This window comes from Oryza brachyantha, chromosome 4 (assembly GCF_000231095.2).
Source record: "Oryza brachyantha chromosome 4, ObraRS2, whole genome shotgun sequence".
Classification (NCBI taxonomy): Eukaryota; Viridiplantae; Streptophyta; class Magnoliopsida; order Poales; family Poaceae; genus Oryza; species Oryza brachyantha.
Genome location: NC_023166.2, coordinates 17,031,311 through 17,046,056, shown reverse-complemented (window position 1 = coordinate 17,046,056; position 14,746 = coordinate 17,031,311). Strand labels below are relative to the sequence as shown.

The following is a 14,746-nucleotide window of genomic DNA, read 5'->3' as shown; positions in this document are numbered from 1 at the left end:
TCCGACGGGACCGTCCACGAGATCGACCTGCCGGACACCAGAGGCAAGCGGTGCTGCGGTTCGTTGCACGGCTGGCTCGTCCTCGAGCGGTGGCCCGACGTGTGGCTGCTCAACCCGGCCAAACGTGAGCGCGTCCAGCTCCCGTCGCTGACGCGCCGTGGCGAGGCCCTGGCGCCGTCCCGGTTCATGAAGCGGGGCGCGAGGGAGAGATGGGAGGACTGCGCGTACCGCAGCCTTCGCCGCCCGCTGTTCCAGCCGGAGGTGCGCAGGGCGGCGCTGTCATCGGACCCGTCCATCGACGGTGAATGCACGGTGGTTGTCCTCCTCGGCGCCGAGGAGGAGGCGGTGTTCTGCAGACCGACGGACGCGTCGTGGACGCCTCTCGCGTGCCCGGCGGGAGCCTTCGCCCCCGTGGACGTGGCATGCCAGAGCGGCGTGTTCCACCTCGTCAGCCACTACGGGCGCGTAGCGGTGTTCGACCTCGTCTCTCCGCTGCGCGAGGTGCCCACGCGCCGGGAAAGGCTCCACGCCCTGCCGCACACGTGGGACGGCCGGTGTCTCGTCCAGCGCGGTGGTGGTTGTGACGAGCCGCTGCTGCTGGCAACGTGGAACAGCGGCGGCGGGGAGCTGACTGTCTTCCGGCTAGGCTCTGACGGGTGGTGGACGGAGGCTGACGACGTCGCCGAAGATGTGGTGCTCCCGGCTGCAGTGGACACCACCGGTTGCTTGGGTCTCGGCGCGGCGACGTGCACGCGTAGCAAGGGAACCGTGTTCGTGTCACCTGTGACGTATTAGCCATGTCTTGCAACCACTATGTTCAAGGAGTTCAGTAGCGAATAGCGATCGACACGGCATGTTAACCGGAAGGAATGCCATGAAATGGTTTGCAGCTTTTTTTTAAAAAAAAACTACATATTTATAAATAAAAAATAATTTATAAATAAAACTTATATATATATATATATATATATGTGTTCTTAGCTATAAAAAAACAACGGCTAAAAAACAAACTATTATGAATATGCTCTAAAATCAAGTTAGAAATACAAATTTTGTCTTAAAAACATATACAATAGTGAAAAGATAAGGCTCGTGATCAACAGCTGCGTGAAGGCTTTGAATGTTTTGTTGTGTTTCTTTTCTAATTGTTCTCGTTGGTCACATGCTCACAGCCTATTTCACATACATATACGGCTGAAAATAATACAGATTCTCCATATGTTACCAAAAGAAACTGATGATCTAAAACAGATGTTCTGGCTGAAAGATGTGAGTAAATCGATCTAGGAGACGAGAATAATCACTAAAATTATACACTCGAACGGATGACAAGATGTTGTTTTTTTGATCATCGAACGGATGACAAGTTCTGAAGAGATGTGAAAAGTTCACTAGTTCAGTACTGATGCAAAGTTACATTTGCCGGAGTGGGCTATAGTACAAGTGATTCAATTAATCTGGCAAATGCAGATCTACTGAACAATGGAACTTATCCAATAAATCTGCAATCAGACCATTACTGGTACAAAGGTGTATCTTTCAGAATACATTTACAGTGGAGGCTGGAACCAGCAGCATAAGCATATAATTTCGACAAAGCGCATTGAGGCAAGCAAATATTTACCTATTTTTCTGTCCATGTACAGAGCAATGCTTTTGCAGATACCCGATCGCAATTCTTCGGTGCTGAAGATGAACAGCAGAGATACACATGGATTCATCAGGTTTTCTCTTCCACGAATCTGAAATTAGTCTCGAGCCACTTCTCATGGACCTCCAGCCCGGCGTCTCGGAGGCTCCTCAGGACGGTCAAGTACAGCCTCCTGTCCAGTCTCGTGCCTTGCATATCCTTCATCAGCTCGATGAGCTCGTTGAATCGACTGCATTTGGAGAACACCCCTACCATGAGACCACCCAGGGCCTTGTCCACATTTCCTCCCGTCTCCCTGAACTCCTGGTACAAATCCATGCACCGGTCCAGCTCTCCCGACCGGTTGAACGAGTTGATGATCGCGGTGTAGCTGACCCTGTCAGGCTGAACCTTGCGCCGCATCATCTCCTTCCAGATCTTCTCAGCCTGCCTCGAGCTTCCGAGTCTTCCGTGCATGTCCAGGAGAGAGTTGTACACCCAGACATTAGGCTCGCACCCCTTCTTCTTCATCACAGCGAGCAGCCTCGTCGCGTCCGACGCTCTCCTGATCTTCCCATACATGGAGATCATGTTACCGTATGCAACCACACACTTGTCGAAGCCTCGGTCAATCATCTCTGAGAAGACGGATTCCGCCCTGTCACTCCGCCCGAGCTGGCAGTACACGTTGATGACTGAGGCGTAGGTGACCTGGCCAGGCTCGCACCCTAAAGCAATGAGCTTGTCATAGGCTCTGATGGCCGGCTTGAGGCCTCTCCTCTTCACAAAGCCATTGACAATGGTTGATAGGACACAATCGGTGACCCTCAAGCCAGCCTCCCTCATGTCCTTGGCAACTCCCATCGTCTTCTCCACTTGCCCGGCCTCAACATGCATGATGATCACCTTCATGAACATGTCCGGATCCCCCAGCATCCCGTTTGTCCATGCTTCGTTGTACAGGTCTTCTGCTGCAGAAGTTTCATGGGCATCTGCCAAAGATCTGATGGTTGAAGAGTAGATCGTTGCGTTCGGCGACATGCCGTCTGCTTCCATCTCTCGCAGGCATTTCAGAGCATCGGAGGCTCTACCTGCTCGTCCGAGTGCGTCACAGATGATGGTGTATGTCTCGACACAGCTTTCGGAGGGGTACCATTTCTGGGACCTGTACTGCTTGAGCAGCGATGCCGCCATCTCCGGCTTGCCCAACGCTCCGCACGCCGCCATCACGGCGCGGTAGGCGTCGGCGCCGCGCGACAAGCGAGCCGCCCTCATCCGTTCGTGCACCAGCAGCGTGCTCCGGTACATTTGCAGCTTGTTGTACGCCTGCATCGCCGAGCTGAAGGCGGCGGCAGCAGGAGCGCCCTTCTTGCGTTCAAGGACGCCGAGCACCATGTCGGCGAGCCCGAACTTCCTCGCCTTGATGCAGCTCGCGACGAGCCGCGCGCACGTCCGCCTCTCCGGCAGCACCCCATAGGCCCTGAAATCTTCAACCAGAAGCTCCAGCGAGCTCCACTGCTTAGCCCTGAGCAGCTGCACGGTCAGCGCGTTCATCGTCTTCTTGTCCGGCCGGAACTCCGGCTGGTGCAGAGCCCTCCTGTAGCACTCGAAGGCGAACTGCTCGGTCTGCCTGTCGCTGCAGAGGCCTCGGATGAACTTGTTCGAGATCCCGAGCTTCGGAGCATCCGGAAGCGGGGACACCGGCACCGGGACCGGCGCCGGCGTCGAAGCAGACACAGCATGGAATTCATCGGGCAAATTCTTGGGCTCAAGAAGAGGGGAAGCGCACGACCTGGAGCAGTGCAGGACGAAAGATGCGAGCTGTCTCCTGATCGCCCAAAGGGAGGTCTGCGATGGTGTTCGTCTCGATGGATGGAGAGGAGGGAGAGGAGGCCAGTCTGAGTAGCATTTGGCCATCACTCTGGAAACTTGAGGTCGGGAATGGAAGAACCTCTCCGTTTAGGTCGAGAGCACCTTATCCTGCCATGGAAGGAGATTCCACTGGGGCTGTGTTTTCACGCGCGCCTTCTGGCGGTGACGTCAAGTTTGGACGGGTGAGATGCAGCCACACAGATCGGCAAGGAAATTCCGGGAGATCCCTGACGTGGAGGTGTGGTTACCCTGCAAGTGAAAGAAGCTCAAATTTTTAGGGGGTAAAATGGAGTGATATCGCTGACCCGTTAGGTTTGTGGAGGAGGGGTTTGGTCCACGTAGCTCAAGCCCAGCGGACAGCCACCAGTTAACTTGTGACGCCACAAATCAAGCAGGGAAAAAGATCTGGAATGGTTGGAGGCAAAATTGGACTGCTAGACAGCGTGACAGCTACCAACAGTTTTGTCTTCAGACGAAACCATCACTCGTCGTGCTTCTGAATTTCTTTTCAGGGGGAACAGCACACTGTGCAACTTCTTCTGAGAGCCACAAGCATCAGGCAATGTTGTGGTTACCGAGCAACCAGAGAAACTGGAAACGTAATGCCTTTCTTCACCTCCCTTGCCTGCCTTGAGTCCTTGACCAGTGCTCCATAATCACAACAAAGTTTATGCCAACATCTCAACTCATATGAGAACCGTCATCCAAAATTGAGACGGAATAGATAGTTCCACTCATGGATTCAAGTACAAAAAGAGAACAAGAAATTGGGTTGTTCAGATAATCTTTCGCAACCTCCTCGTCCTCCACTGTTGCCTGTGGCTGCAATGTTTAGGCCCCCTTTAAATCACAAAAATAAAAAAACAGAGAAATAGAAAAAATATAGGATTCTGAGGAATGTAGCGTAAAACAGAGGATTGCAAAACACAGAAAAAACGTAGAAATGACCGTTTGATCGGACCATAGAAAAACATAGGAATTTAAGGAGAGATAAAGACTTAAAAGGATTTTTTCCAAGAGGTTCTACCTCTTGTTAGATTTCCTCCAAAATTTATACGGGAAGAAGTATTCCATAGATTTTCCTAGGATTTCATAAGATTAATTCCTTTGATTCAAAAGGCTTTATGGGAAAAAAAATCTTATAGGAATAAAATTCTCTAAAATTCCTATGAATTTCCTTTGAATCAAAGGGGGCCTTAGTTTCTAAAAATTTTTCCCTAAAAACGTCACATTAAATCTTTGGACACCTAAATAGAGCATTAAACATAGATGGAGCGAAAAACTAATTGCACAGTTATGTGAGAAACCGTGAGATGAATCTTTTGAGCCTAATTAGTCTATGATTAGCAATAAATGCTACAGTACCAATATGTGTTAATGATGAATTAATTAGGCTTAAAAGATTCGTCTCGGGTTTCTAGGCGAGCCATGAAATTCGTTTTTTTTTTCGTGTTCGAAAAAACTTTCCGACGTCCGGTCAAACGTTTGATGTGATACATAAAAAATTTTATTTCCTCAACTAAACACGCCCTCACATGATCTTCCTCTTTATCAAGAAATCTGCAGATTCAAAAATATACACCAATGAGATTCAGTATGTTTGCCCAGTTCCATGGTCACGGCTTTCGTACCACACAAGGCTGGCAGAATCTCATAGACATTCTTCCAGGCGAACTCCGTTATCTCCTTCGGCCAATATATTTTCAATGTTCCTTCATGTCAAATTAAAATGTTGCATTGGCTCGTTTTGATGATATTTGTTTTTTAATGAGAACACAGTACAATGCAGACGCTCAAAACAAACGCACACTCTTCCCTAAAAACATATGTGCGCAAACCCCCTATGAGCATCTCCGAAGACTGGCCGGCAAATCTCCGAGAACCATGAAGTTTTTTTTTTGTTTTTTTGTCTTTAATAGATAAGACATCTTAATGTTTTAATACATAAAACTTGATGTTTCATACTTTCTGAAAATGTTCCAAATTATGATTAAATTATATTTTATTGTTTTTATAGTTGAAACATTTTTCATTGGATAATGGAACATTTTTGTTCTACGTGATGAGAGCAATCTAATATGAGACACTAGTTATTATTTTTATGTCCTCTTATCACAAAGGATCTAGTACTAGACATCACCACTATAGTTTTGTGTATTGTGCATAAAATGATGCTTCCTCCATCCTAAATTAATCATCATATAAGATCTAAGTGCAAAGATCAAGAATCTATTTGATCAACATTGAAAAGCTAGAGAGTTAGAAATTCCAAGCTACTTGTATTCATGCAAAATCAAAATTTGTAAATCACATCAAAACCGATCAATGTGAGCATTTAATGTGCGTGTGAACTGAATGATTTGTTCGTATTCCAACTATTGCATGAAAAACACAATGATTGAAACATGAAAATATCAGGACTCCACTTGACTGAAACATTAGACTCTATTTTCTTGTATGATGATCAATTTAGGATGGACGGAGTATTTCCTTGTATGATGATCAATTTAGGATGGACGGAGTATGTCTTATGCAAGACATGTTTTTTTCTTTATTTAATCACTTACCACATTATCTTCTATCATATACGATAATTCACTTAATTACATAAATACCATTATATTCATTGCATGGTGAATGTCCTCAGGCACCTCTAAAATTTTGAAAAGTCCAAGTTGCATCTCGTACAATTTGACCTTTTTCTACTTCACAATTCGAGTGCTTTAGTCCGATGCGCATTACAACATTAAAACTTCCTGTTATCATTAGCAGTAGAGTTGGGAGGGCGGGTCTAATGCGCGCGGGGGCGCACGCCGACGCCCGCGCACGATCGTTTCCCACGTACTTATGGTACGTAAACACGTACACACTTACTTTAGGGCATATAAACTTTATACCCATAAAATTTTGGTATATAAACTTTCTACATGTAAATTTTATACATATAAACTTATATATATACGCGCGCATACACATACACACTATATATATATATATTCTATATATACATAAAATATTACAGATATAAATTTAATATAAAAAATCTTTATATATGCAAACACTATATACATCTATACTATTATAAAAAGGAGATTCTACCAAAATTTCGTCCGTCCGTACCAGGCCGTCAGCCCGCACTGCCAGGCTGTGCCCGGGTGGGTCGCGTCCACGTCAGGCCGTCCGTGCCGCCAGAGCGGGCTGCGTCCGTGCTAGGCCGTCGCCTCTAGGCCCACTCGGATACGCCCGCTACTGTTGCTCCTCCCCCTTCTACATGATTCGACGGCACGGTGCTGGGGCGAGAGGGTGGCGGTAGGACAAGCTGAAAAGCGATAGTTGCATGTTGGAGCAGGTTGTGGCACCAGACGGAGGCGGTCAGGCTAGTTGAATGGCCCTCAGCCAATGCGTTCCTTCAACACATGAAAAAGGACAAACTGCGTTATCACGAATGTTACATTTTCTTAGATAATGGAATTGTATTAAAATCCGGTCTTGACTTCATATAAGCTATCGTCACTTATTACAAAGATGTATAAAACATAATAATTTGGCTTTTACAAAAACCACAACAAAGCCACGGGACAATAAAGGAAACAAGATGCACTAACAGGAGATAGCTTTATTGAATCCTATTGATAAATCTCCAACCAAAACATACAAAAAGTTACATAGCCACCGTCTCAAACTTTGTGCATGCAACATAAATACATTCCTTGTCCATTTCATGCATTTGTAGTTGTGTCCAGAATCGAAGCCAATATGCTGCCCTGAAGAGTACCTGCAAGTATGATTTATTAGGTGAGGACTTGTCAAAAAACTACTTCATTGCTACTCAGCCAAAGAGTCCAATAGATTACGGATGCCCCTACTAACATCAAGTTCTTTGCTTGTGAGTTCAAGTCCGCCACCCAAGTTCCTCCCATATCAACAAAATACTGGGTATTCTCAACCCCAAAGATACATAGACAATTCTCCATCGAAATTTAGCGTAATGGCAATAAAAAAAAGATATTGGATAGCTTCATCGTGCATACAGAAGCAATACCATGAACTGCAACCCAATTTCTTTTCGCTAAATTATCTTTTGTCAGAACTACTCCTTGAACAAGTACCAAAAAAATACTTTAATCTTAAGGGGTAATTTAAGTTTCCAAATGTCTTTGTTTCTGTCTATGTGTCCATTATTGATTAAAGCTGAAAAAAATAAAATGAACAGAAAATTGATAATTCTGATGCAAATTCCATTGAAACAAATCCCCCTCATTATTTTAAATTAACATGTAAAATCATTGCTACTAAGGTGAACCAATATATCCTATTAAGACCAACTGTTGGTGTCATTATGGGTCGAGTAAGATACTTCTACGATGTTGTAAGGTCCATGGGAACTGCTGGAATAAGAAAAAAGAGTGATTGTTTAAAAGCCTAATGACATATTTATAAACAAAAAATAATTTACGAATATAAAGTATTTTTAGCCATCTAAAATCCAAGGCTAAAAAATAAACTATAAACTACAACAGAGAAAACTTTAAAATCAACTCCAAATTCAAGGTAAAAAAATAAAAATTTTACTGTTAAGCGTAAGCATAAAGAAAAAGATTAGGGTGATTCTAATAAGAACGGATAAATTGGGGTGCGAGATACTTTTTACAGTTCTCTCTGCCTCCAAAGAGTCCTCCATTTTCGCTTGTGCTTATAAGCCAAAATTTAAATATTCAACCTTAAATTTAGAATTGATTTTTGAGGATTTTTTTTATCATAAGTTATTTTTCAGTGTTTGACGCTGGTGACCTTTGGATCTACGTTTGACAATTCGTCATATTTAAATTTTTCATACAAATATATAAAATTATAAGCTTAAAGTATTTTTTTCATGGTGTGCACACTTATCCTCTATGAATGCACACACGGACACCTAACCCATGTGAGAACTTTTGAAGATCGAACAAAAATAGCTTATTACGACGAAATTACCCTGGGTACCTCGTTTTCGATAAGTACATTGTTTACTAACCAAAAGAATAATCATAAATACGAGAATCTATTTCCTATAATAGCATTATACTATTCCACTGGAAGAAACTAAACCAATTGACTTAGATTTTATTATATTTCTATTTTTTCTACATAGGTTGATATGCGATGTAACACATGATCGCGTTTTCATAGAATCTTTCCCTTAGTACTCATCTATAACTAAAATTACTTTTACCTGTAGCAATGTACGAGCAATTTTCTAGTAAGTAAAAAACATATTTTATAAAGTAAAAAAAAGAAAAAAAAAAGGAAAAGTGCCCCGCGCCCGCGCGAATTCTGAGTTGGGAAGCGCAACCGACGGCCATCTCTTGGTCGTCACACGTCAGCGCGCGAAACCCTATTGGATCTATCTCGTGCACAGTTCCATATACGATAATACGAGGCAGACGATTCGACGGGCCGCATATATTCTGCATGGGAAAATGATACTACCAGGCAGTAGCTAGTATAGAAAGATCAGACTTTACAATAGTATCGCGAGCAGTCAAGCATCCAGCCAGCCACACGGTGTTTGGCCCGATCGTCCCCGCCTCCCCGGAGATGGTGAAGAAACGCAGTGGAACCAGACAGGGGAACAAGCGACCGGACGACGACGATCTTGTCAACATCATCTTCACGTGGAGCCTGGAAGATGTCATGAACCAGAACCTCTTCGTCGACGAGGTTCCATATTCCATGCATATATTTCTCGGATTTGCTATTCGTCAATCGCTTGAAAATTTTTAATCTATCGATCAAAGTTTTTATTCATTAGATTTGTTTAAAAACATGTGCATGTAAACCCACATGCTAATTTGTTTGGTTTCCTCTATTACCGTTTGATTCAATCCAACGTCTCACAGAGCCAATTTATGGATTCTATTTTTTTTCAAGTGATTGACTAATTAATAGGGTATATTTGTCTCTTTTTGTTGGCTACTCCAGCGCTCATCGTCAGCCGTCAGGCAGGTTGACCTGAACATTCATGGGCAGTGGACGTATATGCAACTGATCATATACTTTCGCTGTTTTGCAGGTAAACGTGATACCTGACAGGTTCGTCGGTCTGAAGAGCTACCTGGAGGCGTTCAGGGCCCCGCTGCTGGAAGAGATGCGGGCAGAGATGAGCTCTAACCTGGAGACACTGCCCAACGGCTCGTCGGCCAAGCATATACAGTCGCTGGTTGGTGTACCTGCGGGCGTAAGAAAATGCCCCCTATACCGCGTCACCATCTCCGGCTACCGTGGAGCTTGCGCTCCATGCATCGGTGACATCGTCGTGCTCACGAAGACCATGCCGCGACGGCCGTCCGACCTCGCGAGCAAGGGCGCCGACTCCTACTGCCTCGCACACGTCAAGGAAATCGTCACCAGACGAAGCTTCATTATCAGAGCGTCCAAGAAAATAGAAGATGAAAACTCCTATGCTTTCGCCGCTAGTTTGCTGGCTTTCATACCCTACGCGCGCATCTGGCGATGTCTTGACTATGACTACGCGCTCAAGAGGAATCCTCCGCTTGTGATGGATGTCGCCGGCGTCGCCGTAGTAAGTGGACGTGTCAATTCTCTTGCATCTACTTCACGCATCAGCCTGGACTAGAATTTCTCACGTGCGTGATTGACCCCATCTTGATCAGCAGAACACTTCGTCGATGGGATCGTCTTCTCACCGGGTGAATGGTGGCACTGACGAGCTAGTCAGCAGGCTACCTGCGTTCGGGCTGAACGAATCGCAGGCCGGCGCGATACAGAGCTGCGTCTCGGCGATGCAGGGCAGCGGCGGGAGCTCCACCAGCCGGTTCAGCCTCATCTGGGGGCCTCCTGGCACGGGCAAAACCAAGACCATCAGCGTGCTGCTGCTGCTGCTGATGACGACGTCGACGAACCGGAGCAGATACCGCGTACTGACGTGCGCCCCAACGAACACGGCGATCAGCCAGGTCGCGTCCCGGCTCCTTGCTCTGAGGAAGCAGCATTCAGCCGCTGTCGGCGGAGGGTGCCACGGCGACCTGCTGCTGTTCGGCAACAAGGAAAAAATGGGCATTGACGGTGATCTGAAGGAGATCTTCCTGGACAATCGCGTTAAGATTCTCAGGAAGTGCCTCTCGCCGGCGACGGGTTGGAAGCAGTGTCTACGCTCACTAGAAGCGTTTCTGTGCTTTCCGTCAGTCCTGAGACTTCAGTACGCCGCAGCCTGCGGTGAGACAGGATTACAGGAGTCTTCGTTTGTCAGGTCTAAGTTCCATGACATCTTCCAGAAGCTTAGCAGATGTTTCCATACAATCATGGCTCACATCCCTAAGTCTGTCATTCTTGAGAAGAATTACAAGAACATTGTTTTGCTCACTACAATACTGGAAAACTTCAGCAAGTTGCTTGGTAAGAGTACTCCAAGGAGTGAAGTGCTTGCTGACATCTTACTGAGGGAAAAGGACCCTGATGGTTCGGATGGTAGAGTGGAATATTCAGAGTTGATTGCAAATCTTAGGCAAAGCAAGACACAAATTCTCGGCGTCATCAGAGCTCTTCTGCTAGGAATGAAACTTCCTGTGACAAGTTTTCATCTCAAGATCAAGAAATTCTGCCTACAAAGTGCCTCCCTTATTTTCTGCACCGTGTCCGGCTCTGCTAAGCTGCATGGGCAGAACATGGATTTGCTTCTCATTGACGAGGCAGCGCAGTTGAAGGAATGCGAATCCCTCGTCCCATTGCAAGTCTCTGGCTTGAAGCATGCTGTTCTTATTGGCGACGAGTGCCAACTCCCTGCTACGGTGAAAAGCAAGGTCCATTCCGTACTATCTAGCACGGTGGCCCGCACATATTACGCGGCTAGCCGTTATAGATTGAATCTATGTAGGGTCTCTTATTTAGATAATAATTACTTTTTAATTTTTAATTTGAATTTAAATTTTCTTAAAGTATAATTATTTTAAAATTTTTCGTCTAAAGATTTGATTTTTCTAAACTGTATTTACACATGGACTCTTTTTATTATTTTTCTTTATTTTTAATTCTGAAATTATATTTCTAATCTGATTCTTTTTAACCGAAATTTTAGATGACTCTAAATTGTATCTATAGATGGACCCTTCCCTAAATATCAATTATTTTAAACTTTTGAATCCGAGATTTATTTACATGTGGACTTTTTTATTATCTATATTTATTTAATTTTTCTATTTTAACCAAAATTTTAGATCTTTCTAAATTGCATTTATAGATGGGATCTTTCCCTCAGTATCAACTATTTCAAAACTTTTAATCCAAGATTTAGATTTTTCTAAAGTGTATTTACACATGGACTCTTTTCTTCATACCTGAGATTTGAATTTTTCTATTACGCATCCCTCAATAATTAGCGCACTTTCATAAAGTTAGATACTACGTAGATATAGTTAGGTATTCACGAAGTCCGATTCAAAAGAAATATCTTTCTTTCCCCTTTTTTTTGCCGTTCTTTCCTTTTTTTTCCTAAAAAAAATATTCTTCTCCTCCTCCGATTAAATTTTGCCGTTCTACTTTTTTTCTTGTTGTCCGATTCAATTTTTTTGCCGTTCTTTTCTCCTAAAAATATCTTTTCTTTTTTTCTCATGTTTTCTTTCAATTAATCTCAGAATTTCTAGTCCGTAAGAGGCAACGTGGAGCCTCCTTTTCCTATTACTTTATATATATAATAGATTTTCTCTTCTACTCATGAAATGAAAAGTTTTAATTTGGATATTGCACGGTGTGTGTGTGTTCTGCAGTGATTATTGGAGAAGTATCCTTCTAGTGCACATCTTAAGCAATATTATTTTTTGCAGGCTGCAGACAGTGCCTTACTCGGCAGGAGCCTGTTTGAAAGGTTAACTATATTAGGACACCAGAAACACCTTCTGAATATGCAGTACAGGATGCACCCTTCTATAAGCATTTTTCCCAATCTAAGCTTCTACGACCAAAGAATCTTGGATGGGCCGAATGTGATACAGGTAAGACACGAACGTTCCTTTCTTAAAGGTGCCATGTTTGGGCCGTACTCGTTTATCAACATCGAGAATGGTAGAGAGGATCATCATGGCCGCAGTAAGAGAAACATGGCAGAGGTCACTGCCATAAAGAAGATACTGTATGGTCTTTACCAAGGTAGCTATACCCTGTCTGGCTGTTTCTACTTGATATTTGTTTTTTTTTATTACTTATTGAACTATCAGAAGGTAAATTAGGAAATTAAAAAAATAGTTTTTTTTTCTTGACTAGAAGCACAACATATTGGAACTGAATTTCGAAAAATACCGGAAATTTACTTTCACAATGCTGGAACGTGACCTCCAAACTTACATGTTTTTGTTTCGTCTTTGCTGCCGTGCATGCAGCTTGCGTCGGTACAGGGGAAGGGGTTAGCGTTGGCGTCATATGCCCGTACGCCGCCCAGGTGGAGGCCATCCACAGCGTGATAGGAGATGCGAGCGCCCGCCGCCCGCTTGACGTGCGAGTCAACTCCGTCGATGGCTTCCAAGGCAGCGAGGAAGACATCATCATCCTGTCAACCGTCAGGTCCAACAGCACCGGGGCGATCGGCTTCCTCTCGAACCGTCGGCGCGCCAACGTCGCCCTGACAAGGGCAAGGTACACACGCAAGCCTGACGTACTGGTTTTTTTTCCTGGACGCATTGTCCATGGACTTCCTGATGAACGCCGGCCACGACATGGCAATGGCATCCTCCATGGTCTCGCAGGCATTGCCTCTGGGTCCTGGGCGACGCGGCGACGCTGCTCGGGAGCGGCTCCGTCTGGGGAGAGCTGGTCCGGGACGCCGTGGATCGCCGCTGTTTCTACGACTGGGACGGCGGTGCGAGTTTGCTCCGCGCTGCTCGGTGGTGCGGACAGGAATACCAGGTGGCCGGTGGTGCGGCCGAGCCGTCGACAGCTCCGGCGTTCGACACGTCCCTCGGCGTACCGGGGCTGAGCGGCGGCGCCGATATCTGTGACGCGCTTGCCTCCCTGCAGCTGGCGTAGCTAGTTAATTACTACTCCGGTGTGATTCGTTGATGTATATTGGTCTGCTCGGTTAACCGTCCGAAACTTTACATGCTGTATCCTGATTCATCTGCCGTGGGGGACAAAAACCGTGATTTATGCTTAATTAACTTTAACTGCTCATTCGGTGCTTCTGGACAAGATTGTGATGATTTTTATCAGCTTTTTCTCTTCCAACCACAAAGGGCAAACGGAAGAAAAGAGATTCTAGCTGGGATCCACTTGCCATCTTTTTATGTACTACAATTGTACTAATATAGATTTTGAACGTGGCGCTTTGGGGTTCCGATATTATGATACTAGCTTAACAACCAAGGCATATCAGATTTTTTTTTATTACGATGACCTTGACTTGGAGACTTTAATCGTCCCGGAACTGTGGAAGTTTTCATTTCCATGTGTCTGACCCTTTTGACATTCTTTCGAAAATCTTGCTTATGAATGCAAGTCGATCTTCCCCTACTAAAATGCTTGTGCTTCTTCCTGTAAACCAAAAATCTGAATTTACATTCTTAACTTTAAGTTGATTTTTAGGTTTTTTTTACCAAAATTTATTTTCTACACTCGGTTTTTGATCGCTAAGAATACGTATATAAAATTTTAATTCAAAGATTATTTTTTGTTTATAAATATATTGTTGTTTCTTTTTCATAAAAATCCAAATAATCACCCTCGATATAAAATGAAATATAGGATGCATCTTTTCTCGTGTATTGGAGTACACAATGTCCCCTCGTGTATTAGATATCTATATTTTTGAATGGATGGTAACTATTTTTAACCATTACTTACATCCTAAGAGCAAGTTCAATAATATAGCCAACTGCTGGCTACAAATTATCTGTAGCCAACTTAATAGTCAATTCATATAATAGTTATATACTACACAATTAATATCTGGTCCCACATGTCATATATACATGTATCTTGAATTTCGTGCTGCAGCTGGCTATAAATCTGTAGCCCGCTGCTCTTCTCTCTCATTTCTTATCACATTAAAATATATTTATAGCTGACCTATAGTTTGCTATTGTACCTGCTAATGTGTACACACACAATACAAATAAACATGCATACAATACATTGAACTTTCATATCTATGACTATTATTATGATCGAGGGAGTTTCTATTCCTTTCCTCGTTGTGATATTGTTCATTTAAGCCGCTCGACATCAATGCATTGGTTATTTATAAAAGGAAATAAAGTT

The 14,746-nt window shown here is 44.2% G+C and overlaps 2 protein-coding genes across 2 annotated transcripts; one reads left to right on the top strand and one right to left on the bottom strand.

Moving 5' to 3' along the window:
* Positions 1-1,351: 1,351 nt before the first annotated feature.
* LOC102714007 (pentatricopeptide repeat-containing protein At5g13770, chloroplastic) lies at positions 1,352-3,601 on the bottom strand. The gene has a single exon (XM_006652631.1). It carries the CDS (start codon positions 3,545-3,547, stop codon positions 1,721-1,723), a length of 1,827 nt encoding a protein of 608 aa, XP_006652694.1. The 5' UTR covers positions 3,548-3,601; the 3' UTR covers positions 1,352-1,720.
* A 5,478-nt stretch (positions 3,602-9,079) lies between these two features.
* LOC102719582 (helicase SEN1-like) lies at positions 9,080-13,516 on the top strand. The gene is made up of 6 exons (XM_040523236.1): positions 9,080-9,202; positions 9,555-10,064; positions 10,159-11,301; positions 12,322-12,643; positions 12,874-13,054; positions 13,237-13,516. Exons 1-6 carry the CDS (start codon positions 9,080-9,082, stop codon positions 13,514-13,516), a joined length of 2,559 nt encoding a protein of 852 aa, XP_040379170.1.
* The last annotated feature ends 1,230 nt before the right edge of the window (positions 13,517-14,746 follow it).

Excerpts from the sequence above, each read along its gene's own strand:
- LOC102714007 (XM_006652631.1), bottom strand. The coding sequence starts at position 3,547 with ATGGCCAAATGCTACTCAGACTGGCCTCCTCTCCCTCCTCTCCATCCA.
- LOC102719582 (XM_040523236.1), top strand. The coding sequence starts at position 9,080 with ATGGTGAAGAAACGCAGTGGAACCAGACAGGGGAACAAGCGACCGGAC. Across the intron at positions 10,065-10,158 it reads ATGTCGCCGGCGTCGCCGTA|AACACTTCGTCGATGGGATC; the intron begins GTAAGTGGACGT and ends CTTGATCAGCAG. Across the intron at positions 12,644-12,873 it reads ACTGTATGGTCTTTACCAAG|CTTGCGTCGGTACAGGGGAA; the intron begins GTAGCTATACCC and ends CCGTGCATGCAG.